The sequence below is a fragment of the Pagrus pagrus genome (assembly GCF_965226575.1).
Source record: "Pagrus pagrus genome assembly, chromosome: 21".
NCBI lineage: Eukaryota > Metazoa > Chordata > Actinopteri > Spariformes > Sparidae > Pagrus > Pagrus pagrus.
In genome coordinates this window covers 26,901,821-26,929,771 of record NC_140208.1, presented here as the reverse complement: position 1 = coordinate 26,929,771, position 27,951 = coordinate 26,901,821, and the positions used below count along the sequence as shown (strand labels likewise).

General features: G+C 41.1%; 2 protein-coding genes across 15 annotated transcripts in view; one reads left to right on the top strand and one right to left on the bottom strand.

Annotated features, from left to right (window-relative positions):
- csnk1db (casein kinase 1, delta b) overlaps positions 1-27,951 on the top strand; it is a 195,697-nt gene that overhangs the window by 23,807 nt on the left and 143,939 nt on the right. For 2 of the 7 annotated variants that reach the window (XM_084342576.1, XM_084342578.1), the window contains exon 1: positions 25,797-26,354. The exons of 2 other annotated variants lie outside the window; for them this stretch is intronic. In XM_084342576.1, the coding sequence (XP_084198702.1) occupies positions 26,279-26,354 (76 nt within the window). In that variant the 5' untranslated portion in view covers positions 25,797-26,278. Of the gene's footprint in view, positions 1-25,747; positions 26,355-27,951 lie in introns of those variants that run through there. 3 more of the 7 variants (XM_084342581.1, XM_084342575.1, XM_084342577.1) reach the window with 3 other exon arrangements.
- On the bottom strand, positions 35-27,278 carry LOC311250670 (uncharacterized protein). Of its 8 annotated transcripts, none has more exons than XM_084342565.1 (31): positions 27,015-27,278; positions 13,038-15,348; positions 12,859-12,918; positions 12,680-12,739; positions 12,501-12,560; positions 8,350-8,545; positions 8,102-8,218; positions 7,967-8,029; positions 6,905-6,931; positions 6,324-6,362; positions 6,193-6,231; positions 6,061-6,099; positions 5,847-5,885; positions 5,717-5,755; positions 5,503-5,541; positions 5,370-5,408; positions 5,143-5,181; positions 5,010-5,048; positions 4,783-4,821; positions 4,653-4,691; positions 4,439-4,477; positions 4,265-4,303; positions 4,132-4,170; positions 2,621-2,659; positions 2,488-2,526; positions 2,341-2,382; positions 2,204-2,242; positions 1,595-1,764; positions 909-973; positions 440-540; positions 35-193 (listed from the first exon to the last, which is right to left on the bottom strand). In XM_084342565.1, exons 6-31 carry the CDS (start codon positions 8,540-8,542, stop codon positions 81-83), a joined length of 1,554 nt encoding a protein of 517 aa, XP_084198691.1. In that variant the 5' UTR covers positions 8,543-8,545; positions 12,501-12,560; positions 12,680-12,739; positions 12,859-12,918; positions 13,038-15,348; positions 27,015-27,278; the 3' UTR covers positions 35-80. The 8 variants fall into 8 exon arrangements, with proteins under 8 accessions (XP_084198691.1, XP_084198692.1, XP_084198690.1 ...); XM_084342566.1 differs by lacking the exon at positions 27,015-27,278 and having other exon boundaries at positions 14,247-14,263; positions 15,260-20,692; XM_084342564.1 differs by lacking the exon at positions 27,015-27,278 and having other exon boundaries at positions 13,038-20,692.

The window sequence follows — 27,951 nt, the reverse complement described above, 5'->3', positions numbered from 1 at the left end:
ATATATATATATATAAAAACTGAAAAGTACACCAGCTAAAAGGATGTAAAAGAATGGGCTGGTGCCAACACCGAAGGCAATTATTGGGTGTAGCCACCCCCCCCAACTCTCCCGGGGGCATGTTTGAGATGGTCGGCCGCGGCACTTCGTACTTGGGCCTCTGTTGCTGTGGCGTCCCATTTCATGACAGCAGCTACAATGAAAGAAAATAAACAAACAAACAATAAACCCACATGTAAAGTACATAAATACAAATGCCACTATTGAGGCTTACCTTAGCAGGAGACATGTACACATAGTTGAAAATAAAGTAGTCAATGAATCAATTAAATTAAATCAGTTCATAAATAAATCAGAAATCAAGTGACATTACATCAAGCCTGACATTAACCAACATTCCGCTCATTTCATAACAGTACTTTTAAAAAAAGGACCATACCTGTTATTGCTGAAAAAAAATTTTTCCCCTCAAACCCAATTTTCTCCTTCTTTCCCTTCCCCTTCATGTTGAAGTTGGTCATTAATTGATTGGTGAAGAGCCTAATTCAAGACAAAAAGAGATATGCAATTATCCTTTGTGCTATATGCACACACATAGGAAGTCAGTAGGCGTACTTAGGGTGTTCAAGGCTAGGCATACTTCGAATCAGCCACTGAACTCTCTCAACCTCAAAATCAAAACAAATTGGGGACACAAGACAACCAAGGCAGAGCTAACCTAACATGATCAACTGTTCTGCTCAAATGTCCAAAGACCTGTGTGTCTTGTGAAATATTACAAGTAAATTCAATGTCATTTATATAGCGCCATATTCATAACAGAAGTTATCTCATTGCACTTTTCCTAAAGAGCAGGTCTAGACCATACTCTTTATTATAAATGTGTAATATTATGAGTAAATAAATACCTGTCCAGCACTTTGTGCGTACAGTCCTTAATGTCCTTGCCCCCCACTCTTGCCAGCTGACAAACCTATAATTAAAAACAGACATGCAAACATATTAGGGGTAAAACGGTGAGAACATTTCTATCGTAAGTATCTGTGTAATCCTGCATCACCCTGTTGGGATTCATGTGGCAATAATGATCGGCTCACTGTACATTATCCTTTAATTCAAGGGTTAATCTCCCTCACTTTACGCAGCAGCTGGGATGCAAGACTTGGGACTGTCTTGGTTCTGTAGACCTTTAGAGACACTTAACTACAACTACTACTACTTAACTGTTAATCTCTGCTCTGTCACCAGTACCTGTCTGCTCTGAGCTCAGCCACAACGCTCTTCTTTGTTCCACCACACACTCTCTTTAAAAGGAGCCATGCCGCTCTTATAACACCAAGTTTCCATCCAAGACATTTTCTGATATTTCTAACAATGGACTACAATTTCCTTGACTAATCTAACGATTATGCGAAATTATCTCAGTCAGCTCAAACAATTGCAACCAGGCTATCATTTTGACAGGCGTAATTTCAACTTTGAGCAGTACCCAATGCACAAAGCAGTGTTGCCTGTAGCATCGGCATCACTGCAGTCTCCATATGAAAATAATTGGCTCAGTTGGCATTGGCATTCGAGATTGAAAACAACTTACCAAGGTATCAAATGTTTGGCTGTCTTGAAGAGAAGCTTCCTCTCTCTGGAACTCCTCCAATGTCTCCATCCTGTTAATTGCAGTTCCAGTGTTCCAGTGTTCGGCCCTCTGCAATTGTTTAATTGCATCAGTGAGCATCACCAACTTCGTGATGACTATTTTCTGGAACTCTGGCAATAAAGAGAAATACAGAGAAACTTCATTACTCACTGTAATCCTCGTTCTCTGATAACAGCAAGGCATTTCAGCCTGTACGAGAGCGCTCTCTAGCATTCCCAGAAAAATCTCTGAGGATTCAATTAGTTTCTCAACTCTCAACAGGGAAAACTTAACCCTGTATTTGACAAAGCCTTTGATGTGTCATTCAAGAACAAGGTTATCAAGAGATGGTCCTAGACTCAGTGACATAAATGCCCCGTGGCTGTAACATACAATGTGTTATTGCCACAATGCCAAAGCAGCAAGATGAAAACCTGAATTCTGATTAACCAAACAAAGTTACAAAGACAACGCAATGTAATAAAACATTAAAAAAAAAAAACAACAACATTAAAACAAACCAATTAGTCTGTTTGTGACATGGAAATATCCTTGTACTTGTATACTTACTTGCTTCTGGCAGGGGGAATACTGTGGACTGGGAATGACCTGAGGAAAAAAGAATAAAGTGTGTTTTAGCTATCAGTGGGTTTAGAATGTATGTACAATGTGCTACATTGATTGATAAAACCATTGTCATTACTCACTATCGATGGACCAGCTCTCCAGAGCGTGGGACCTGGGTGGACCTGAGCAACCCAAACCAGAAACACGAGTCAGTCAAGTAATGCTAGTAATATTCATGCTAATTTGATGTTCAATAAAACAAGACAAGTGGAACTGGCAATACGTACGAGTTCTTGACCTGTCCCTGTCAACTGACCTGGATGAACCTGTGCAACCCAAAACAGAAACATCAGTTAGTCACGATCAATAGTGCTAGTGATCCGCATGCCGATTTGGTACTCAAATAAAGGCTATACTCACGACTACTTGACCTGTCCTCGCGAACATACCTGGATGGACCTGAGCAACCCAAACCAGAAATACTCAGTCATGATCAATAGTGCTAGTGATCTGCACACTGATTTGATATTCGATAAAAGAAGCCAAGTGGGACTGGCAATACCAGGGCTTGAAGCAGGAAAAAATCCTGTGCCTGGGCTCCACTGGAAGAAAATTTTGAACATATGCAATCTAAATGAATTAATCTGGTGCACTTTGAGAGTATCAATCACATATCACATCAAGAAGTTGGAATGACAATTTCAAGGTTTTTAATAATGAAATATGAGCAGTTCACCCAAAAAATGAAAATTTGATCATCAGTTATTTTAAAATTGTAGTTGATTTGCAGCATTTTTAACAATGATTTGCTCCATAACTGAAAACTAACATTCTTGCATTGACTCCAATTGTTAAAGGGATAGTTCAACAGTTTGGCAAATTTGCCCATTGCCATAATCCCTATAGTATAGAGATTATGGCCCTATAGTATAGGAATTATGGCAATGGGCAAATTTGCCAAACTGTTGAACTATCCTTTTAAAATGAGATCAAAATTCAAAATGCTGTCAAAAATTCTGTTTTTGAGATAGAAATCTCATATTTCCCAAACATCATCTACCATGACTCAAACATTTTGTCAAATTTACATTCATAGAAAAGGTGGCCTTTTTTAGCTTTTCAGACAGCTGTCTCTTGAAATCGGGGCAAGGCCGTGTGTGTTTAAGTAACTAGCGTGGTTGTTGGAAACCAATAATTTAGCCAACGCATTTTTGTCTTCCGCTAACCTCTTGCACAGCTCCACTGAACGGGCCATTGTGAACAAGAGATCGTGTTCAGCTATAAACGCAGTCATACAAATCTTCTGTTCACACACACGGTCGGTCATAGATGTAGCTGTGGTCCCTGTAGCCGTCGCTCCCGGTAAGGTCGATGTGTGGGAGAGAGCACGCACGGACGCTATGTGACCCGGGTCTGAAGCATGACGAGCTCATACTGTTTTCCCACTGCTACCATACACTAGTTTTTCTGGAGCACGGTACACAAAAACAAGCTCCTGGCTCCTTCAGTTTTTGACACCAGCTACCGTGAGGCTTTCCATCTGCTCTGGCCTCCTCTATCAAACCCCAGCGCCACTTATTTTTTACTCCCGCTTCCCATCTCAAGGTTTCTTCGTCTGGTTTAATATACCTGGCATCCATGCTAGCAATATACAGTTAACCAGCTCCTCACCGCTCACTTACGTTGTCCGAGGTGCCTGAAAACTTAAGGCCCGCCCTACTCTGCTTCTGATTGGCTATAACTCTTTCGTTACCTTGAGTACCATTGGTAGTTGGAACTATCACTTTAAATGACTGGTTACAGTTTGTTTTTGTATCATGTTGCTCTGGCAAAAATAATAAAAAAAAATTGATAAAAAAAACTTGACCAAAATATTCATATGCCAGATTTCTGGCACTGTGCCGGAAGTCTTCAAGCCCTGCAATACGTACAAGTTCTTGACCTGTCTCGGCCCATGGACCTGGATGAACCTGTCCAACCCAAAACAGAAACATCAGTTAGTCACGATAAATAGTGCTAGTGATCTGCATGCCGATTTGGTACTCAAATAAAGGCTATACTCACGACTACTTGACCTGTCCTCGCGAACGGACCTGGATGAGCCTGAGCAACCCAAACCAGAAATACTCAGTCATGATCAATAGTGCTAGTGATCTGCACACTGATTTGATACAGTTATGATCAATGGTGCTATTGGACTGCTTGCTGATTTGGTATTCAAATAAAGGCTATACTCACGTCTACCTGACCTGTCCTCGCCAACAGACCTGGATGGACCTGAGCAACCCAAACCAGAAACATCAAAAAGCAGAAACTATTCACCACCATCGACTGATTTCAGAAAGACAATGAATAGGAATACTGACCAATCAACAGAAACAGTCAGTCATGATCAATAGTGCTAGTCATTTGCATGCCCATTTAATATTCAACAATGAAAGGTTATATTCACGACTAGTTGACCCGTCCTGGCTCATGGGCCTGGGTGAACCTGAATCCAAATCAGAAATATCAGTCAGTCATGATCAATGGTGCTACTGGACTGCTTGCTGATTTGGTATTCACATAAAGGCTATACTCACGTCTACCTGACCTGTCCTCACCAACAGACCTGGATGGACCTGAGCAACCCAAACCAGAATTATCAAAAAGCAGAAACTATTCATCACCATCGACTGATTTCAGAAGGACAATGAATAGGAATACTGACCAATCAACAGAATCAGTCAGTCATGATCAATAGGGCTAGTGATCTGCACACTGATTTGATATTTAATAAAAGAAGCCAAGCGGTACTGGAAATACGTACAAGTTCTTGATCTGTCCTGGCCCATGGACCTGGATGAACCTGTGCAACCCAAATCAGAAATATCAGTCAGTCATGATCAATGGTGCTATTTGACTGCTTGCTGATTTGGTATTCAAATAAAGGCTATACTCACGTCTACCTGACCTGTCCTCGCCAACAGACCTGGATGGACCTGAGCAACCCAAACCAGAATTATCAAAAAGCAGAAACTATTCACCACCATCGACTGATTTCAGAAAGACAATGAATAGGAATACTGACCAATCAACAGAATCAGTCAGTCATGATCAATAGGGCTAGTGATCTGCACACTGATTTGATATTTAATAAAAGAAGCGAAGCGGGACTGGAAATACGTACAAGTTCTTGATCTGTCCTGGCCCATGGACCTGGATGAACCTGTGCAACCCAAATCAGAAATATCAGTCAGTCATGATCAATGGTGCTATTTGACTGCTTGCTGATTAGGTATTCAAATAAAGGCTATACTCACGTCTACCTGACCTGTCCTCGCCAACAGACCTGGATGGACCTGAGCAACCCAAACCAGAAACATCAAAAAACAGAAACTATTCACCACCATCGACTGATTTCAGAAAGACAATGAATAGGAATACTGACCAATCAACAGAAACAGTCAGTCATGATCAAAAGTGCTAGTCATTTGCATGCCCATTTAATATTCCACAATGAAAGGTTATACTCACGACTAGTTGACCCGTCCTGGCTCATGGGCCTGGGTGAACCTGAATCCAAATCAGAAATATCAGTCAGTCATGATCAATGGTGCTACTGGACTGCTTGCTGATTTGGTATTCACATAAAGGCTATACTCACGTCTACCTGACCTGTCCTCGCCAACAGACCTGGATGGACCTGAGCAACCCAGACCAGAATTATCAAAAAGCAGAAACTATTCATCACCATCGACTGATTTCAGAAAGACAATGAATAGGAATACTGACCAATCAACAGAATCAGTCAGTCATGATCAATAGGGCTAGTCATTTGCATGCCCATTTAATATTCAACAATGAAAGGTTACACTCACGACTAGTTGACCCGTCCTGGCTCATGGGCCTGGGTGAACCTGAATCCAAATCAGAAATATCAGTCAGTCATGATCAATGGTGCTACTGGTCTGCTTGCTGGTTTGAGAAAGACAATGAATAAGAATACTCACAGTTGGTTGAGTTGTCCTGGCCAAGGGACCTTGGTGAGCCTGAGCAATCAACACCATTCAGTCAGTCATGATCAATAATGCTAGTGATCTGCATGCTGATTTGGTATTAAACAATGAAAAGCTATACTCACGACTAGTTGACCTGTCCCCACCCACGGACCTGGGTGAACCTGATCAACCCAGACCAGAAACATGAGTCAGTCATGATCAATAGTGCTACTGGTCTGTGTGCTGATGTTATAGGGTTTGATGGGCTTAGTTCAACAAAATATTGAGAATGTTATGTGAAACTTTTTCTTTGGATAGAAAAATGTAGAAATCAGATGCAGAAGGCATTAGTCTGTGTCATGTCAGCTCTTGTGGTGTTTTAGTGTGTCCGTCAATATAAAGCTCTGAAACTTATTTCTAAAATGTAGGCTACAACTTATAGCCTGATATTAACCGTCTGATCCAACTATGAAAAAAAAACAATTGGTGGCATCCCATTTACAGTGATGATTACCTTAACCAACCGAATCAGAAGCTGTTTTCTATGCTTTTGAAAATATCTTTGGTTATGGCACTGTCATAATGAACAGTAAAAGGATGACAAATGTAAAAAGACAATTGCAGTTCAATATTTCTAACTACAGCTCATTAGTATTGTCAACATTTCAGATGGGGTGGTAAAACATAAATGATTTAAAGAACTTAGATAATTTGTAATACTTACCATTTGTATTTTCTTGGGTCTTGGAGCCTAAGGGCCAGACAGATATGTCAGACAGACCATCAGAACAGAGACAGAGACAGCAGATTGGCTGGCCACGTAATGTTGGTGGAGAGTGATGTGTTGTGCTTTTATCACTCTACTCATTGTAAGCTTGCTGTTAGCTGTGTAGTTAACCCTCTGTTAACTTGTCAACTATCTTGCTAATGTAAAAACCCACTTGCAGCATTTTTTTCTCTCACTGCAAAAGCACTTCATTCCATTTCTGTGGAACTGCTCTAACAAACTGACAGCTGTGTTGTGTGCAGAGTCCCAGTGTTATAAAAAAAAGACATGCAGAGGTTTTATTCTGAGCTGAGTGACTTGATGCTGTGTGATACTGGAATGCGAGGGAAAAGACCGCTGTTCAAGGAAATGACAGACTGCGCTTAAAAGTGGTAACTTTCGATAGTCCTAAGTAACAAACTATCCAACCAGGATAACTCCACTGATAAATGTGTTTCGATCCGGACTGAGTCAATGAGGAAATATAACAGTGTGTCTGCTCTGTAAGAGGCAGGAGGCATAGAGAAAGTCACTTTGTTTGAGAAAACCTGCCAGTGAGCTGGTTAGGTTCACAGAGTCAGTTACCATGGTAAGAGACCCAGAGTTTACGTTCCCTCTCTTCCTGGAACTGAATACAGTCTCCCTCATCTCAGGCTTAACAAACTCAAGGGTTTTCACTAAACTCACTTTCTGGAATACACCCCTGGACTGGCCAAGTAAGCCATCAGAATTACTTACAAAAGCATATTCAACAGTGTGTTGTAATAATGTAATGTAATGTATTTTGAAGACTTTACTCAAAAATCTGGTTGAAATGTGCATGTCATCTCAGCAACAAATCACCATTCTTTGATATTTTAACTGGTGGGATGGGAAAGGGGGGTATTGTAGGATTTACATCTAAACAGAAAATGAGGGATATCAAAAAAATAGCAATTTTACCATATAGTTTATTTTGTACTGAGCACAAGCAACTTCTCTATACACCTTCAATGAATGCCCCAAGAAACATTTCTGTACCTCCATTTCTGTCTTTATCCTCCCCCTCAGCAGTCACCTCATCAGACAGATCAGATCCAGATCCTTTAAATATTAAAACATGTTTCAACTGTAACAACAAGAATTTGCTTTTTTTTATTATTCCAGAGGACTTACCTTGAACAACAGTTTTTGCTTTTTTTAACCTTCCCTCATGCGCTTGAACCTCTTCTTCATCCTCATGTTGTTCAGTTGTGCTGGTCTGATCAAATTTTTCACAGTCTCGAGCACTTTCTTCAAAGACAGATACAATTCAAGCATGTCAACGCAGCCTCAATATATCAACGTATACTCCACATAATTCCTCACATTTGAACAGATTTGCAGTATTAGTTTTAATGTTGTATCAAAGTATAAGAGGTTACCTGAGGTAAATTTTCTTTTAAGTAAAGGAAAGGTTTCCCAGTCCTCTGTAGGGGCCACATGATTTTTAAAACAATAGTTTGCCCTGCTCTTTGGCCACCTCACTGTTTTCTGTGTCATGTTAATCCACGTATCAGGGATGACCCCCTCCATCTCCTTCCCATTTTCCCTCCACACTGCTCTGGTGTAGAACATGGCCTGCAACAAAAAAGGACAGAAAATGTATGGATCACTGTTGTTTCTGTGGTACCATGTAGTAATCTTCAAGGTCATTCAATTCAACAAAAGTAATTTACATGGATGCAAACATGTTAGGGGTAAAAAAGGATGAGAACGCTGCATGGGTAGAGAAAACTGGCTACAACTAGGGGGGTCCAGGGGTATGCCCCCCCGGAAGAACATTTTGTCAATTTTAACAATTGAATGCATCAATCTGGCCTACTCTGAAGAGAAAGTTGAAAGATTTGTTCATATAAAAAAATAATTATTTACCCATGCATTGTATCAGCAGGTGAAATACAAAAAGGCACATAGAAATTACTCTAAAGACCACCTCACACCTAAAGCCTGTACAAGATAAAACAAAAACAAAAAGTATGCTAGAAAATTAGCTTAGTTTATGTAATATGTAATATTATTATTAAGTCTTCCACTGCATTTTGGGAAAAGGTAATCAATGTTCAGGCACAGCAAGCAGAACAAAAGATGTTAATGTTTGATAATGTTTATATTACGAACTGACGACTACTACTACTACTACACAACTTAACTGTTGATTTCTTCTCTACTTCTCACCTACACCTGTCTGCTCTGAGCTCAGCTGCTGTCACTTTCTCTCTCGCTTTACCACTGACTTGCTATGCTCTTTAAAAAAAGTAGCCACACTGCTCTTATAACATTTGGAGTAGAATTCTCTTGATTGTGGAATCATGAAACCCATGACCAAAATAGTCAGACATTCTGTCACTGTGTTACTTATGGATGTAATTATAGTGAAAACAAATTATTCCCCTTTTTGCTGGTGACCCACTGGAACCCACTCAAGGACCCTTGGGGGTCCCTGGAACACACTTTGAGAACCACTGATTTAAATTGATGTGTGGCATTAACATTACATTAAAGCAAAGACAGCTTGCTAACCTTCAATATGAATGTTCAAAGCCATGCCGCAGAGGAATCAGTACAGATCCATTCTTGAAAGGTAGGCAGTCCACCTTGCGATTGAGGTCTTTTTCCTCCAGTTCTTTTCTTTTGAGTTTACAGCCATCCCTTACGTACACAATGTTCAACAGCTTTGACTGACATGGTGTGTCAAAGAAGTCGACAGTGTGGCTGTATTTGATTACATCGCAAACTACTGTCCTGTCTCCTCTCCTCTCTTGAACAAAGGCAAATTTCTCATTGTCCAGCAGGAAGCAGCGGTCTCTCCGTTTTGTAGAAATATACATTTTTGGCTTTGCCTCAGGCTGTGCATAGGAATTCCTCTGGGCATGTTCAATTTCGGCGATGCGTTTGAACACCTGTGCTAATGGGTTCTGGCCAGTCTTGACCAATCTTTTTATCTGATGTAGATAGTTCTCATATGGAAAGCAGCATATATCATTCAGAGAACACCTGAAACGAGAGACATCTTCGTGGATGTGTAACAAGGCATGCACATTGTACACGCTGAATGTTTTGCCATACAGCGCAGGGCAGCTAGACACAAAGTGCCTGAGCAGTTCAGATGAGTAGTCCAAATAGCCAGTTCTTATTTCGTCATCTGAGTCCAGCATGATGGATACTGCCACGGTCAACGTCAGAAAATGATTGTACAACTGCGAGGACACAGTATTTTTTAGTACTATGGGTCCCGTGTACAGCAGAAACTGACAGAACTCTGTGGCTTTCCACCTATCCAACTCCTGAAGGCCACGGGGCTGTCGCACAAACTCGCTGGGCATCTGGCCTTTGAGCATTTCAAGTTTTTGTGAAATATCACATCTCTGTCTGACAGAGAGCCTACATGTACACAGTTTGGGGCCTCTGGTCAGATACACTAACATGCGCCCCACAACACCCAAGCAAATCATATGCATATAGTCCAATACAAAGCTACTCACACAGGGAATCCCAGCAGCTATTAAAGGGCTAGCCCCAGTTTGATGGCAGGAATACTCTTTGCGACTAAATGCTTCATCTGTGCGCAAAGTGGATGTCAGCTGATTGAAGACAACTCTTCGTTCAACATACTGGCCTTTCACTTGGCACCTCTCACAACTGTCATATGCAGTATGACCTTTAATGCATTTTAAATACGCTCTTGCCGGTGCATCACAAACAAAGGTGTGAATATTTATGGAAAACTTCTTATCTTGACACACCAGGCCATTCTGTTGGAGATTCTTGAACTCCTCCAAAAAGTCTGTGAGATAATCCTCAAGGGGTTCAGGTTTGTTTTCTCCACAGTATAATGCCACAATAAAGGGACTTAAATTGTTAAATTTCACAAGGATTGGCCAGAACTGGAGCCTACTACTTTTAAAGAGTGGTAGTCCATCAATGTTAACATCAAGGCTAACAGCACTATGTTGTTGTCTGAAAGCAGCATCTCCACACAGTACACGGGAAATGCCCCCCTCCAAGCCATAATAAATATACTGTCCATTGCATTTTGATTGAATGTCAGTGGCTTGAGGAGTGGCTAGAAATGTGCGTGCATCTTTGGGGAGTGCATGTCCATGATCCCTGAGAATATGTAATAAGTCATTTAGGGACCTATGAGTGGTTTGGTGGGTGGTACTCCACTCTCTCAGGTCATCTCCTAGGTTTTTAACTTGTACATCTGGTCCAGGATTTAAAATCTCCACATCTGAGTCAGACATCCCAATATCAGTGTCAAAGTCTGAGTCATCAGTTGGCACACTGGTGTTGTGGTCATCAATATTGCGTCCGGCATCATCATTAGTTGTCAATGTCTGGTAACTGATGTTTGTTGTCACTGTGTTGTCATCATTGTCGGACAAGAGAAGTTCAATGATGTCTGCTTTCCGCTTTCTCCACATTCTTAAATAAGCCATCTGTAACCACAACAAATGGATGTCTAAGGAGTTTTCCAAAGACAAGCCTATACCAACATCCAACTAATAAATAATTCACCTCCCTGTCAGAATTTACCAATTAAAATAATTTAGGCTCATTGGAGGGAGGCTTAAAAAAAAAACACACTACTTTTCGGGGATTCAGCAATAACCAACAAAAGATATAAATTCAGTTTGTCCTGTTCAGTTACTCAAAACTGTCCCGAGTAAACCCTCTTCCGAGACGAATCAATAACGGATCTGAGGCAATGATTTAGTTCTGTTTAGTTCAGTTCTTGCCGAAATGAGTGTACCCTCTTCTCAAACAAATCAGCAAAGGATCTCTCTAAAACAAAAAAAAACCTCAACATCTCAGACACTGTCGGACTTAACTCTCTTAAGTTCATCGTCTTTGTGCACACAGGATATAGACTAAGTGACAGGGCGAAGTTCTCTGTTTTGCAGAGGTCCAGGAATGTCCCGAGGCCTGCATGGCAAAGTAGACCCAGCTCCAACACACAACTGCTTTTTCTGTATACTCAAATCAACCAACTGCGCTTCACAGGAAAACAGCACACATCTTTCTTGCCTGTATCTTTTCAATGCAACTCTGCGTCGAGATTTTGGGAATTATTACTTTAAAAAGTAACAGCGGTGGTAAAACTGCATTTCCCACTATGATGGTTAATCTTTGCAATTACATGCGTGCCGAACTGTGGGGCCAGATCCATACGGATCAAGGATCAACTGTGGTCAGTTACACCACTGGTCTACTCTGTCACTTCTTGTCTGATGACACCTGAACATAGAAAACTACTTTTACTGAGGGAGGGATTGTGGGTCCCCAGATCTGTGCGGCAGGAGGAGATGGCGATGGGAATAATCCAGAAGCACTGGGGAACCACGAAGTGGAGGCCAGTATTTCCACTAAACAACAGAGCAAACCATTTTTCTGAACAATATCTAAAAGGGAAGAGACTGTAACATTACTGAGTCTGACTCATACCCATATGGACAGCAGAATTCAATTTGAACAATCCAGAATCTGTATGTGCACTACATAATGTAGTGACATCAGCCCAGCTGTGACTTACCTCCTGTCCCTGTCTCACTCTTTCACTCAATCACTGGACGACTCGGAGAGAGACGTTGACCTGGTGGAGGTTGATAAGACAGAAAACAGCAGAGTGTAAAATATAGACAACTATTGCAACAATCCAGAATCTGTATGTGCACTACATAATGTAGTGACATCAGCCCAGCTGTGACTTACCTCCTGTCCCTGTCTCACTCTTTCACTCAATCACTGGACGACTCGGAGAGAGATGTTGACCTGGTGGAGGTTGATAAGACAGAAAACAGCATAGTGTAAAATATAGACAACTATTGCAACAATCCAGAATCTGTATGTGCACTACATAATGTAGTGACATCAGCCCAGCTGTGACTTACCTCCTGTCCCTGTCTCACTCTTTCACTCAATCACTGGACGACTCGGAGAGAGACGTTGACCTGTTGGAGGTTGATAAGACAGAAAACAGCAGAGTGTAAAATATAGACAACTATTGCAACAATCCAGAATCTGTATGTGCACTACATAATGTAGTGACATCAGCCCAGCTGTGTCTTACCTCCTGTCCCTGTCTCACTCTTTCACTCAATCTCTGGACAACTCAGAGAGGTTGGTGGAGGTTGATAACGCCAGGTTCAGACAGGACGCGGAAGCGCCCCGATCGGCTGCGAAGCGCAGAGGAGCGGAGTCATTTTCGTTTTGGCGCCCATGTTATCCGATGGCGTCGTTCAGATAGCAAGCGCCGTGGCGCTCTGCCCTGCTGCCGGCGCGCGCCGTGCAGCGATCGTTTCGGCGTCTGGTCTAATTTTTTCGCGTGCCGCGGCCGAATGTGTCAAGCCGGGCAGGAAGTCAAACAAAGCAACAATGAGAAATCCTGTCAATTTTCAAAATGAAACACTTTTCAAAATAAAACTATTTTCGATAATTAAACACCCCGATTGACAGAAAACTACTCATTACCATGAAGTGGACATACATGTACAGTCGTCAGAAAAACATGGCGTTGTGATTTTATGCGGTTATTTGCTTTCCTATGGTGAAAAAACAGCTCCAAGTGTGACGACAGAACAGCTGAGGAGCAGAGCCGTTTGCCGACCGGCGCGTGTCCGGTGTGAACAGAAGGGCTGCGGCTCGCGCGAGAATTTCCGAGCGCGGCGCTTCGGGGCGCTTCGGCGTCCTGTCTGAACCTGGCGTAAGACAGAAAACAGCATAGTGTTAAATATAGACAGCTATTAAAGAGCAGGAAAATCATCCTGTAAGGACTCACTCTAACTCTGACAGACATGCTACTGAAACACTGAACACACTGCATGAGTCCACCTGTGCTGAGGAGCTGCAGCAGCAGGTGGACACCTTCACGGCACTCCTTTCGGGTGGAGGGAGGCGGCGGCTTCTCTCCAGTAGATCAATAGGTCAATCAGTTTTTAAGAGCGCTTAGGACAATTAAGCATCATTTTGAAGCAAATGTTGGTACTTCGACCAAAATTTGTATTTAAAGATTTACATATATATGGCGGAGGACTGCAATGGATATAAGTCATGTGACTTTATTGCAACATCCTGATGAATTTTAGTATTGGATGCACAATTGTGTGTTGTATTCGAGAAGCTACAGAATTGTATGAACCTCAAAAAACTTAAAATAATGGATATCCTTTAAGACTTCTGTGTATATAAGGTGTATCTGTACAAAGACTTAATCCACTTTGGAGACCAGTTGTGTTGAAATGAGCTTGACACAAAGAGGAGGTAGAGGATGAGTACTCACTTCTCTTGGTAGCTACTCTGATGGATGACAGATGATAGAAAGAGGAGAAAAGAGAGTCACATTATTTCACATCATTTGTCTTAACCCTCCTGTGGTGTCCGGGTCAAATCTGACCAATTTACAACTTCATAATCATAAAATATTTATTTTTCCTCTTGCCTCAAGGCCTTATGATATTCTCCACACTATACACTCACACACATATAAAATTGTTGATCACCACTTTCACTGAATTTTGAGTGGTGGTCTTATCGACTATTCATGTTGATTTTCTGATGTTCTGTGAATGTGGTCTCTGTTTTGATTATTATTATAATTTTCAGTGGCTATTCTTTGGATATTCACTGCAGTTATTCATGTTCACCACTAGTTTAGATACATTATTTACAGCATTAAAAGGTGTTAAATACAATTTGGTGATGATTATGTTTGAATGATGTTTTTTGTGTTAATGTAAGAGCAGACTGGTCAAATTTGACCGGAACACCAAAGTAAGAGGAGAGAAACGAACATAATACAAGGGTTAACTGCTGACATGTGCAAAGTGTCCTTGAGCAACATTTCCCATAACTGCTTATGGAATTTGTTAATGGTGAAAGTTTGAACCAGCAAATAATACACGGTCGGTCAAAGATAAAAGTCAATGCGCACACGGCTGCTAGCATAGAAGTATACTGTATGAAACATGCATTTAACTCGAACACATATTCAAACTACATCCCTGGAATTCATGGAATCATGTTAACGTACGTTGAATTGTCACAGCATCACGTCATGCTAGGCAACCGACAAACTGCTAACGTTAGCGGTCTTTTCACTCACCAGAATGCTATCAAGCCAAACAACCTGAAGCAGCAAGCTATCATTTTTTCCTTGCTAGCTAGCAAGTTCATTTGGAGCAAACAACATTTGAATTAACGTTAACTGGACCAACTGTGACTAATGAAAAAGACTAACGAATGATGACATTTCGGGGAATCACTTAATATAATTTAATATTACAACATACTTACAAAGTCCTTGTTGGGGAGGGCAAGTGCAACTCTCACTTCATGGAAACACTCTTCCTTGTTGCGGACTGATATATCCGTCCGCGACAGAACTGGAGAAAATGTGTTATAATCTGAGCATGTTCGAACGCTAAAAATCTCAGTATCATGTTATCAAAGTTATATAATGTGTTTTTTACTTACAACAAGTCCCAGATATTTTATTACCATCACCATAAAAGTATAACTGTTTTTCACAGTGGAGGGATATCACAATCTACCTCCCTATTTGCAAACCGGAAGAAGTACCCCAAACCCGCAATTTCTACAGCTACTCCTACTCACCTGTTTACTCATCTCACTACATTTACCAGCCCAAATCCATTTCTTTGACAGTTAGTTGTTTGGTTTATTCCTGGCTTTGTGTTTGAGGGACTGTTATCCTCACCTGTCTACCTGCTTGCTACCTTTGTGCCAGCCTGCCTGCATCTGACTACCTGTACCTCTCAGTCAGAGATAATTATTCAGTCAGCATAATTACATTATGTAGAGGAGTTTGAATGCAATGCACAATCGTAGTGAAATATATTAAAGTGCACTGACTTTTTTCAGGGTTTGTTATCAGCTGATTATGGGCTGGCCAGACGTCTTTTCTCAATCACATTTATCAACAAATTCTGGTTGTCAATGGATGATCAGTTTGTGGACAGTATGAACGTCTACTCTCAACTAGTTCTGGATGTCAGTTGACGTTTAGATTATGGCCTGACTGGACGCATTTTCTCAGCATCATTTATCAACTAGTTCTGGCTGTCAGTGGACGTCCAGATCATAGCCAGTATAAACGTCTATTCTCAACTAGTCCTGGTTGTCAGTGGACGTCCAGATCATAGCCAGTATGAATGTCTTTTCTCAACTAATTCTGGATGTCAGTGGACATTTAGATGATGGCCTGACTGGACGTCTTTTCTCAGCGTCATTTATCAACTAGTTCTGGCTGTCAGTGGGTGTCTAGATCATGGCCAGTGTGAACGTCTATTCTCAACTAGTTCTGGTTGTCAGTGGACGTCCAGATCATAGCCAGTATGAATGTCTTTTCTCAATGTCATTTATCAACTAGTTCTGGATGCCAGTGGACGTCCAGATCATGGCCAGTATGAACGTCTATTCTCAACTAGTTCTGGTTGTCAGTGGACGTCCAGATCATAGCCAGTATGAATGTCTTTTCTCAATGTCATTTATCAACTAGTTCTGGATGCCAGTGGACGTCCAGATCATAGCCAGTATAAACGTCTATTCTCAACTAGTCCTGGTTGTCAGTGGACGTCCAGATCATAGCCAGTATGAATGTCTTTTCTCAATGTCATTTATCAACTAGTTCTGGCTGTCAGTGGGTGTCTAGATCATGGCCAGTATGAACGTCTATTCTCAACTAGTTCTGGTTGTCAGTGGACGTCCAGATCATAGCCAGTATGAATGTCTTTTCTCAATGTCATTTATCAACTAGTTCTGGATGCCAGTGGACGTCCAGATCATGGCCAGTATGAACGTCTATTCTCAACTAGTTCTGGTTGTCAGTGGACATCCAGATCATAGCCAGTATGAATGTCTTTTCTCAATGTCATTTATCAACTAGTTCTGGATGCCAGTGGACGTCCAGATCATGGCCAGTATGAATGTCTTTTCTCAATGTCATTTATCAACTAGTTCTGGATGCCAGTGGACGTCCAGATCATAGCCAGTATAAACGACTATTCTCAACTAGTCCTGGTTGTCAGTGGACGTCCAGATCATAGCCAGTATGAATGTCTTTTCTCAATGTCATTTATCAACTAGTTCTGGCTGTCAGTGGGTGTCTAGATCATGGCCAGTATGAACGTCTATTCTCAACTAGTTCTGGTTGTCAGTGGACATCCAGATCATAGCCAGTATGAATGTCTTTGCTCAATGTCATTTATCAACTAGTTCTGGCTGTCAGTGGACATCCAGATCATAGCCAGTATGAACGTCTTTTCTTAACTACTTCTGGATGTCAGTGGACGTTTAGATTATGGCCTGACTGGACGTCTTTTCTCCGCGTCATTTATCAACTAGTTCTGGATGCCAGTGGACGTCCAGATCATAGCCAGCATGAACGTCTATTCTCAACTAGTTCTGGTTGTCAGTGGACGTCCAGATCATAGCCAGTATGAATGTCTTTTCTCAATGTCATTTTTCAACTAGTTCTGGCTGTCAGTGGATGTCCAGATCATAGCCAGTATGAACGTCTATTCTCAACTAGTTCTGGATGTCAGTGGACGTTTAGATTATGGCCTGACTGGACATCTTTTCTCAGCGTCATTTATCAACTAGTTCTGGATGCCAGTGGACGTCCAGATCATAGCCAGTATGAATGTCTATTCTCAACTACTTCTGGATGTCAGTGGACGTTTAGATTATGGCCTGACTGGACATCTTTTCTCAATGTCACTTATCGACTAGTTCTGGATGCCAGTGGACGTCCAGATCATAGCCAGTATGAACGTCTATTCTCAACTACTTCTGGATGTCAGTGGACGTTTAGATTATGGCCTGACTGGACATATTTTCTCAGCGTCATTTATCGACTAGTTCTGGATGCCAGTGGACGTCCAGATCATAGCCAGTATGAACGTCTATTCTCAACAACTTCTGGATGTCAGTGGACGTTTAGATTATGGCCTGACTGGACATCTTTTCTCAGCGTCATTTATCGACTAGTTCTGGATGCCAGTGGACGTCCAGATCATAGCCAGTATGAACGTCTATTCTCAACTAGTTCTGGTTGTCAGTGGACATCCAGATCATAACCAGTATGAATGTCTTTTCTCAATGTCATTTATCAACTAGTTTTGGCTGTCAGTGGACGTCCAGATCATAGCCAGTATGAACGTCTATTCTCAACTAGTTCTGGTTGTCAGTGGACGTCCAGATCATAGCCAGTATGAATGTCTTTTCTCAATGTCATTTTTCAACTAGTTCTGGCTGTCAGTGGACGTCCAGATCATAGCCAGTATGAACGTCTATTCTCAACTAGTTCTGGATGTTAGTGGACGTTTAGATTATGGCCTGACTGGACATTTTTTCTCAGCGTCATTTATCAACTAGTTCTGGATGCCAGTGGACGTCCAGATCATAGCCAGTATGAACGTCTATTCTCAACTAGTTCTGGTTGTCAGTGGACGTCCAGATCATAGCCAGTATGAATGTCTTTTCTCAATGTCATTTATCAACTAGTTCTGGATGCCAGTGGACGTCCAGATCATGGCCAGTATGAACGTCTATTCTCAACTAGTTCTGGTTGTCAGTGGACATCCAGATCATAGCCAGTATGAATGTCTTTTCTCAATGTCATTTATCAACTAGTTCTGGATGCCAGTGGACGTCCAGATCATGGCCAGTATGAATGTCTTTTCTCAATGTCATTTATCAACTAGTTCTGGCTGTCAGTGGGTGTCTAGATCATGGCCAGTATGAACGTCTATTCTCAACTAGTTCTGGATGTCAGTGGACGTTTAGATTATGGCCTGACTGGACATCTTTTCTCAGCGTCATTTATCGACTAGTTGTGGATGCCAATGGACGTCCAGATCATAGCCAGTATGAACATCTATTCTCAACTAGTTCCGGTTGTCAGTGGACGTTTAGATTATGGACTGACTGGATGTCTTTTCTCAGCATCATTTATCAACTAGTTCTGGTTGTCAGTGGACATCCAGATCATAGCCAGTATGAATGTCTTTGCTCAATGTCATTTATCAACTAGTTCTGGCTGTCAGTGGACATCCAGATCATAGCCAGTATGAACGTCTTTTCTTAACTACTTCTGGATGTCAGTGGACGTTTAGATTATGGCCTGACTGGACGTCTTTTCTCAGCGTCATTTATCAACTAGTTCTGGATGCCAGTGGACGTCCAGATCATAGCCAGTATGAACGTCTATTCTCAACTACTTATGGATGTCAGTGGACGTTTAGATTATGGCCTGACTGGACATCTTTTCTCAATGTCATTTATCGACTAGTTCTGGATGCCAGTGGACGTCCAGATCATAGCCAGTATGAACGTCTATTCTCAACTACTTCTGGATGTCAGTGGACGTTTAGATTATGGCCTGACTGGACATCTTTTCTCAATGTCATTTATGGACTAGTTCTGGATGCCAATGGACGTACAGATCATAGCCAGTATGAACGTCTATTCTCAACTAGTTCCGGTTGTCAGTGGACGTTTAGATTATGGCCTGACTGGACGTCTTTTCTCAGCGTCATTTATCGACTAGTTCTGGATGCCAGTGGACGTCCAGATCATAGCCAGTATGAATGTCTATTCTCAACTAGTTCTGGTTGTCAGTGGACATCCAGATCATAACCAGTATGAATGTCTTTTCTCAATGTCATTTATCAACTAGTTTTGGCTGTCAGTGGACGTCCAGATCATAGCCAGTATGAACGTCTATTCTCAACTAGTTCTGGTTGTCAGTGGACGTCCAGATCATAGCCAGTATGAATGTCTTTTCTCAATGTCATTTTTCAACTAGTTCTGGCTGTCAGTGGATGTCCAGATCATAGCCAGTATGAACGTCTATTCTCAACTAGTTCTGGATGTCAGTGGACGTTTAGATTATGGCCTGACTGGACATCTTTTCTCAGCGTCATTTATCAACTAGTTCTGGATGCCAGTGGACGTCCAGATCATAGCCAGTATGAACGTCTATTCTCAACTACTTATGGATGTCAGTGGACATTTAGATTATGGCCTGACTGGACATCTTTTCTCAATGTCATTTATCGACTAGTTCTGGATGCCAATGGACGTCCTTGTTTTGGACGTCCACAGACGTTGCCTGCTCAGTGGGCTTGTGCTTCTTCCCATTCTTGGATCTGCTTTGCAAGCTCGATATACTGGGCCATACGAGATAAAGCACAAAGTTTCCGATCGCGATTATGTGATTGCCACTCCTGACCGGCGCCAGCAGAGGCGTCTGAGTCATGTTAACATGCTGAAGCCGTATTTTGAACGAGGCTCAACTTCTGACTGTTCGGATTCGACTCTACCCAGTGAGCAAAAAGTGGTCTAGATCACGTCTTTTGGACGTCATTTATGGACATCCAAAGATGTCTAAAAGACGTCCTCTGTGGAGCCAGAATGAAAGTTTTTTGTACGTCTTTTCTGGATGTTGTATAGACGTCAATCAAAGACGTCTAAAAGACGTCATTTATGGACATCCAGAAGACGTCCTCCGGGGAGCCAGAATGAAAGTTTTTTATACATCTTACCTGGACGTTGTATAGATGGCAATAAAAGACGTTTAAAAGACATCATTTATGGACAACCAGAAGACGTCCTCCCGGGAGCCAGAATGAAAGTTTTTTATGCGTCTTTTCTGGATGTTGTATAGATGTCAATCAAAGACGTCTTAAAGACGTCATTTATGGACATCCAGAAGACGTCCTCCGGGGAGCCAGAATGAAAGTTTTTTATACGTCTTACCTGGACGTTGTATAGATGGCAATAAAAGACGTTTAAAAGACATCATTTATGGACAACCAGAAGACGTCCTCCCGGGAGCCAGAATGAAAGTTTTTTATATTCTTTTATATATAGCCATATATATATATATATATTTATATACACTACTCACAAAAAGTTAGGGATGTTTGGCTTTTGGATTAAATTTCAGAATGCACCTTTACAGGTGAACTTAAGTTAACCTTCTCTAAACTTTTGAATGCACATGTCCAATTGTTCAATGTTTCTGTACTTTTTGAATAACATGCTGTTCTCTAACAAGGTGATTAACCAAGAAAATCACAACACCTGTCTGATTTAGTGGTTCAGTTGTCATTGAACCGCTAAATGTTCTGGTTCAATGACAATTTGTATTCAAACAGTCCTCCTCACCCAGATAACTCATTTGGTGTCGTTCGGATGAAATTAGATCCAGTGCCGGTATATCCATATAATGCGAGTGACGGGTCACCGAAACACAGTCTCTATGAGCATTATCTGCCACGAAACTAGTTCATTTCACCAATATTTTGTTATGATACGCTCGTGCTATTCCCCTCTGAGTCCGGGTTCGTCTGCTGTCAACATCCGGGGTCTGTAGGTTGACCTACTACCTCTGACCTGGAAGATGTCATCTCTGAGCTGCATGCGCACCCGCGACAGCCGGCTGCTTCACCTGTAGCTGCTACTGCTAGTTTGACCCCGGATGTTGATAACAGACGAGCCCGGACTCAGAGGGGAATAGCACTAGCGTATCGTAACAAAATATCGGTGAAATGAACTCGTTTCGTGGCAGATAATGCGTTATATAGAGGCTGTGTTTCGGTGCCCCGTCACTCGCATTATATGGATACACCGGCGCTACACTGGATCTAATTTCGTCCGAACGACTTCAAATGACACCAAAGTTATCTGGGTGAGTAAATGATCATATATTTTGCTAGAAATAAGGTCCAGGTTGTAAAAAACGGTAGTTTTCCTTTAACTAAGACAAAGGAATCCTTAACTAAGACAGAAGACCGCATTAACCGACTTGAGTCTCAGGTTAAAGTACAAGAGGAGGAACAGGCTGAAATGCAGGAGGGAAACTCAGAGCTCAAACAAGTCCTTCACGCCCAAGGGCTAGAGCTAGATAAAACAGAATATGAACTTGGAGAAGTAACTAAACATCTTGAAGAAGCTAACAAAGACCTTGGAAAAGCAACTCGGAATGACAGGGACCTGCGTGACCGAGATAAAAGGTCTCCCTCCCCTCAGCCTCTCCCTCCTCCAAGCATGCAATATTCGCGAGGCCCCTCCGACAGGTAAAATGGATAGATAGATAGATAGATAGATAGATAGATAGATAAAATGGTTCGAAACATAAACTGCTTCGACTTGTTTGACGCACGTGCTTCCCTGCGCATTGTCAAGGTGCTCCTCGTACATGTCTCCAATGCTCTCACTTCCCTTGCATTCGTGGTGCCTCAGAGCCACAGGGGGGTGATGCTAATGCAGGCCCATAACTCTCCGTGCGCAGGACATAGAAAAGCCAAAGCAACATACCAGGCACTCCAACAAGTAGCCTATTGGCCACACATGCAGGAAGATGTAGCAAACTACATCAAAGACTGCTCGATTTGCCGTCAGGCCCAACTGTCAAACCTGCTTCACAGAGCTCCCTTCCCACAAAGGGGCCGCAGAGCCTACTATGACCAAAAAGTGTCCCATGACAAAGTCCAAGTGGGGGACAAGGTGTGGTACTATCACTCTGTTCCTCTGACTAGAAAGGACAACCAAGACAACAGAAGGCTTGCCCGCAAGCCTCTGCCCCAAAAGATCAAAGTAAACAAAGGCCAGAAAGAGCAGACGCTGAAGTGGGTCCACCGCAATCAGATGAAACCACACAAAAACCCCATGGGACTTGACAGGGACGCAAATGTCTCTGTTAGGTCATAAATAAGGATAAAACCCTTAAAGCACCTAAAAGTGCCAATCGTGAGTAGAATTTTTTTTGCTTCTCAACTAAGATCACTGTTGTTTATCTCATTTACAAAAGTTAACTGGAGAAACAGGCCTTGTAAATCAACCAGCTAATTCAACCTGCTTAACTAAATACAGTCATTTGACTCACCCAAACTAATTGATTCCAAGTGGGGGTTAATAACGCAATTGCCCTTTGGTCCAAAGTGTAAAATAAATTGATAGAGTAGAATCAAAACCAAAATCTGGGATTGTTCGCAAGGAACAAACCAGACTGTTGATCACCAGCTGTTGTCTACACACACAGAAAGTGTTTGTCAGGCTGACAGACTCGACTCACAGGTTGCAGCATTTGCAGAAGTTAACTGTCACTCCAATCAGAACTGAATAGTTTAGTTGGAGACCTAAACAGTTCATTGGTGGACTCCTGATAAAGCTACTTTTGTAATATAATATTTTGTTTGTTTAAATCTTGGACTCTCTACAGTCCATGCTGTCAGTTTATTCACAGTAAATTGCCATACATGTGAATTGCTGAAATCCCAGACATCAGAGCACAGATCAACCAACAGCAGGTGCTACAAACATAACAATCATTGAAGAGCATTATTCTGGCGGTCGATACCCCCCGTGAAGCTCTGGACAAAACTCTCCTTGCTAAAATCAGAATCAGAAATACTTTAGTGATCCCTGAAGGAATATTGCTTGCGTTACAGCTGCTCCCATTCAGTCTTAGAAAATAAGCAGAAATGTACATGAACAGTGTAATAAATATTTACGTAAGTAAACATTCTCCTTTCGGTAATCTCGGTTGATTATGCTTACACACAACTGGTCAGTTTGTCAATGACAGATATGCTGAGAGACATTGGATCCTCAGTGAACAGCTTAGCCATAATAAGATTCCTTTGCATCTTATCCCGCTGTTTCTGGTGAAGGACGTTTCATGGTGATTTTATCCATCACCACCATATACATTGAAAATTTAGCTCTATCATTTGGATCCAATAAAAACAACATTTTTAATTTTAAAGAGAGAATTACTTTAATAAATCAACAACACTTGAGGAACACATTGTAAAAAAATTAATTTAAAACAAAAAAATTGTCCATCTGGCGGTGTTGACTCAGACCTGACAGTGTTGACATGGAGCTGTCGTTGGTGACCAGGCCTAATTACAGCAAACAATTCCAACAATCAAGTCAATATTGCATTGATTAATAACTTTTTACAACTCTTTGTTACTACAAATAACATTTTTTCAGGCTCATTTTATCCTTTTGTAATTATTAACAACATTTGGTAAATCAATAAATGCTCTGATGCCCTGAACCCATGCATGCCCTGATATGGACTTGAAACATGTTGGTTTATTCATGATTTCATAAAGGATATTAATAATTATCATTATCAGAATGCCCCTGAATCCTTTCAGACTATCAACCAAAACCATGGACTTTCATCATAAACTGGACAGTCATTGATTTTTCATCACGTCTATATGACTGATTACATTTTCGAATGAGAGTTGCGGAAGAACATGATGTGGTTTCACCAATCATGTAGTAATGTTACATTAATATAGTTTTAGTCATTTGGGGTCACATTCATGCTGGGATACATAGGCCTGTTTGTGGAAGAAATAAAGGAGAAATCTTGTATATTATAAATAAATATGTTAAAATTATACATTACAAGCCATATTAGTTTGTGATCCTAAATAATATTCAAGGGCCCATTTAGGGATGGTTTCGATGTTTTTGTCAACACCGTCAAACTAAGTGTCATCACCGTCAGACAGCAAAACACACTTTTTTTCCCAAGAAACAAATTAAATGTATACAGAAGCCATCTTGTTTTCTTTCTGTTTGCTTGCTGCCTCTGGCTTCTTTTTAAAATGCATACATTTATGTCATGATTTTAGATAGTCAATATTTATAGTAGTAAATATATATATGTATTAGGGGTGTGCAGAGCAGCCGATATTTGTATCTGTATTTGTATTTGTTGAGGGGGGAAAAGTATTTGTATTTGTATTCGAGTAAAATTCAAAATAGGCGTAAAAATATATATTTTTTTGAGTTACACTTCTAATTTTCGTTATAGTGTAAGTAACCTTTAATTATCCATTATAATAATTATGGATATGCAATATTGGTTGATGTTTTTCCATAAATCCAGCAATGAACATGTAACAAGGAATGTCATTGAAAAGAAAGAAACATAACAGCCATTACCTCATCCATGGTTAAACCAACAAATAATAAAATATCATTGTGAACATTATGAACCCCATCACCACCCGTCCTTGTTGGAGGACATTGAACAGACAGAATAAAAACAAATAATACTTAAAAGAAGGGTTAGGGTTCTTTCTAATGCACAGAATTCCAAGAACTAAACTTGATCTGTAAATAATATGACATAGTAGCCTATAGCTAATGGTCATTATGCTTCTGGCCTCTACCTGGTCTTCTTACTAAACTTAACCAACTCCTTTCTTCATTGCCTAAAAGCTTTTTGATATGATGTTTTTCTTGTTCCCGAATACAAATATTTTTAAAGTATTTGTTCGAAATAAGTATTCGTAAAAACACGTTATTTGTGCCTTTCCGAATACCGTATTCGGGTTCGGCTCCACCCTATATATATATATATATATACACACATACATACATACATACATATGTACATACATGTGTACATACATGTACATATAATTACCCAGTTGATTCAAGAAATCAAGATTCAAGTTTCTTGTATTTAGTAATCATTTAATTCATAAGCATTTACTGCTATCCTGAAGCAGCATTATTGTATTATGTGAATAACAGTGAATTATGTGGTCTTAAGACATTACTAGGTGGTGCAATGCTGTTGTGGGCCACTGTAGTTTAAGTCATGCAGTCATACTCATACTACATATTCATGTAAGGAAGGTGTTATATTGGGCTATCTGGATTAACCTATTTTCTCATATGTATGTGACTGTAAGACTACGTAAATAACATTGCAAGATTGTGACCGACTTCTGGCTTGAACTTGGCTACTGTATACAGCCATATACGGTTTGGGGACTTTTCCAGATTTGCCTGCAGTTGCTGTGGGAAGTGACGTCAGTCACGAATGACAGCTTTCACGGTGGAGGAAAGATTCGACAGTAGAGTGAAGCTAGTAGCTGCCTCCGACCAGGATTAAGTTTACCAGCAAAATCCGTCTCCATCCCTACGTTATTTGGCAACAATGACCCACAAAATACGGAGAACATAAACTGAACGTTTCACACTATCGGAAGATATCGAAATTATAGGTCTTCGTTTCTTAGAAAGATAAATAAGGGATGGTGAAATTTGTAATGTCACAGAAAGAACTTGGATTCTGGGGGACGGGGTAACGTTAGTTTGCATTAACGGGATTTTAAACCAGTTAAGGAAGGTGAATCATATACCGAGGTAACGTAAACAAATGGTCTTAATCTGAACATTTTGATTAGACGACGTTAATTTAAAGGCACCAGCGAAGCCACAGACGTAACGTTAGCTAATAGCGAAATGGAGCTGAGAGTGGGGAACCGATACAGACTGGGCAGAAAAATTGGAAGTGGATCTTTCGGGGACATCTATTTGGGTGAGTGAAATGTGTTATCTTCACATTGCTCGTGAATTCAGTGACTATGTCATGCCGTTGTTCGCTACTCTTTGCTACGAGCACCATATTAAAAGCATTTCCGAGTTTAAATGACATTACGTTCATCTCAGGTTTGTATTATTCGCAGTTTACGTCAGCAAGCTAGTTGTGACTTGTCCTTACCTTTGTCTTGCTAAATTAACTATTGTAAGCTTTCTTCTGAAATTACAAAACAAGGTTAACATTATAGGAGTTGAAATACCTTCAGCGATGTGGGGCATTGCAGGTGTGAGAGTTTTAACTGGTGTTCATTTTAACTGGTGAGGGTCCCAGATGTGCTTGAGGAGTGGTTTGAGAATCCCGTCTCGAGAGAGGTCCTCGGCCCTGTCCGCTAACTTGGAAAAACATTCCGATCACCCTGCTCATTGATCGAAGCCATGTAAATGAATATTAATTTTGACGTGGCTTGAACACTACTATTCCACACGGAGATGCCGAGGTCTGCGACCTGCAAGCTACTTCACAACGAACGCTACAGCGCACACAATGACAGTATAGGTGACTGTGTCGATGTCTGTCCAAAAAAACGCAACTGTCAGTAAATCGTCCAAAAGTGCATGTTGTCGGTCTTATATCTTTGTCATGATTGTCTGTACTTACATACAGCTGGTGGGTGGAACAGTCTGAGGCATTTGTTCATGCCGAGCAGCTCGAGAGCAGCGTGGACAGCGCTGTTAGCTGTGGCGTTGAGTGCATATCGTCCAGGTCAACTTGTGACACTTGTTATCATCGCGTATTTCTGTCATTCCACACTCCGTTCAAATGGTCACTTAGACTCATCGGTCCCAGCTGTATACGTCGTCATTAAGCTCGCGCCAAGTCGATGTCAAAACTGTATACTCTGTCATACAACCTGCTGGTGAAACAGTCTGCAGAGTATGTTGACATCCAGCCCGAACTCAGCGTGGGTCGGTTAGCTGTAGCAGAGCGTGAGACGCCCAGATCAACTTGTGATACAAACACCTGTATCGACTGTAGATAATGGTTCATAGCATGTATCTCACACTGCTCAAGGTGTTAAGATGAATATCAGAAGGGAGAGGATGACTTCTTACCAGAAGTAAGGGCAGGTGTCAGCAACCTTTACTATCAAAAGAGACATTTTTGCCCCCGTCCCTTGCCAAGAAAATCTGTCTGGAGCTGCAACATATTTGTGACGGTAACGCAGCCTAGAAAGTCTAACTTAGCCTATCAAGATTATTAAAAGGCATAAATGAACATTCATTTATATTTTTACATGATGTGGCAACTCTGCAGGGGGCTACTTATGCTTACAGTATAAGGTACTTGAACTTTGCATGTCCATTTCAATGATGCCATGTTTTGGTGCATTTATGAAATAAACGAACTAACCTACCATTAATAGAAATACAGTAGCAATACAGAACTATATATGCAGACCTACTTAAGTCCTCCCTGTGTTTGTGATAATGTACAAAATACAAAAGTAGCCTCATTTGATAATAAATAAATCACATAGCGGCAGGCTAAATTTAAAAACAGTAAAAAACACAGGACAGTTTAATTTTATTTTAGT

Excerpts from the sequence above, each read along its gene's own strand:
- LOC311250670 (XM_084342565.1), bottom strand. The coding sequence starts at position 8,542 with ATGTTCTACACCAGAGCAGTGTGGAGGGAAAATGGGAAGGAGATGGAG. Across the intron at positions 8,219-8,349 it reads TAAAAGAAAATTTACCTCAG|AAAGTGCTCGAGACTGTGAA; the intron begins GTAACCTCTTAT and ends CTGTCTTTGAAG. Across the intron at positions 6,232-6,323 it reads TGGGGACAGGTCAACTAGTC|GCTCACCAAGGTCCCTTGGC; the intron begins GTGAGTATAGCT and ends TTGATTGCTCAG.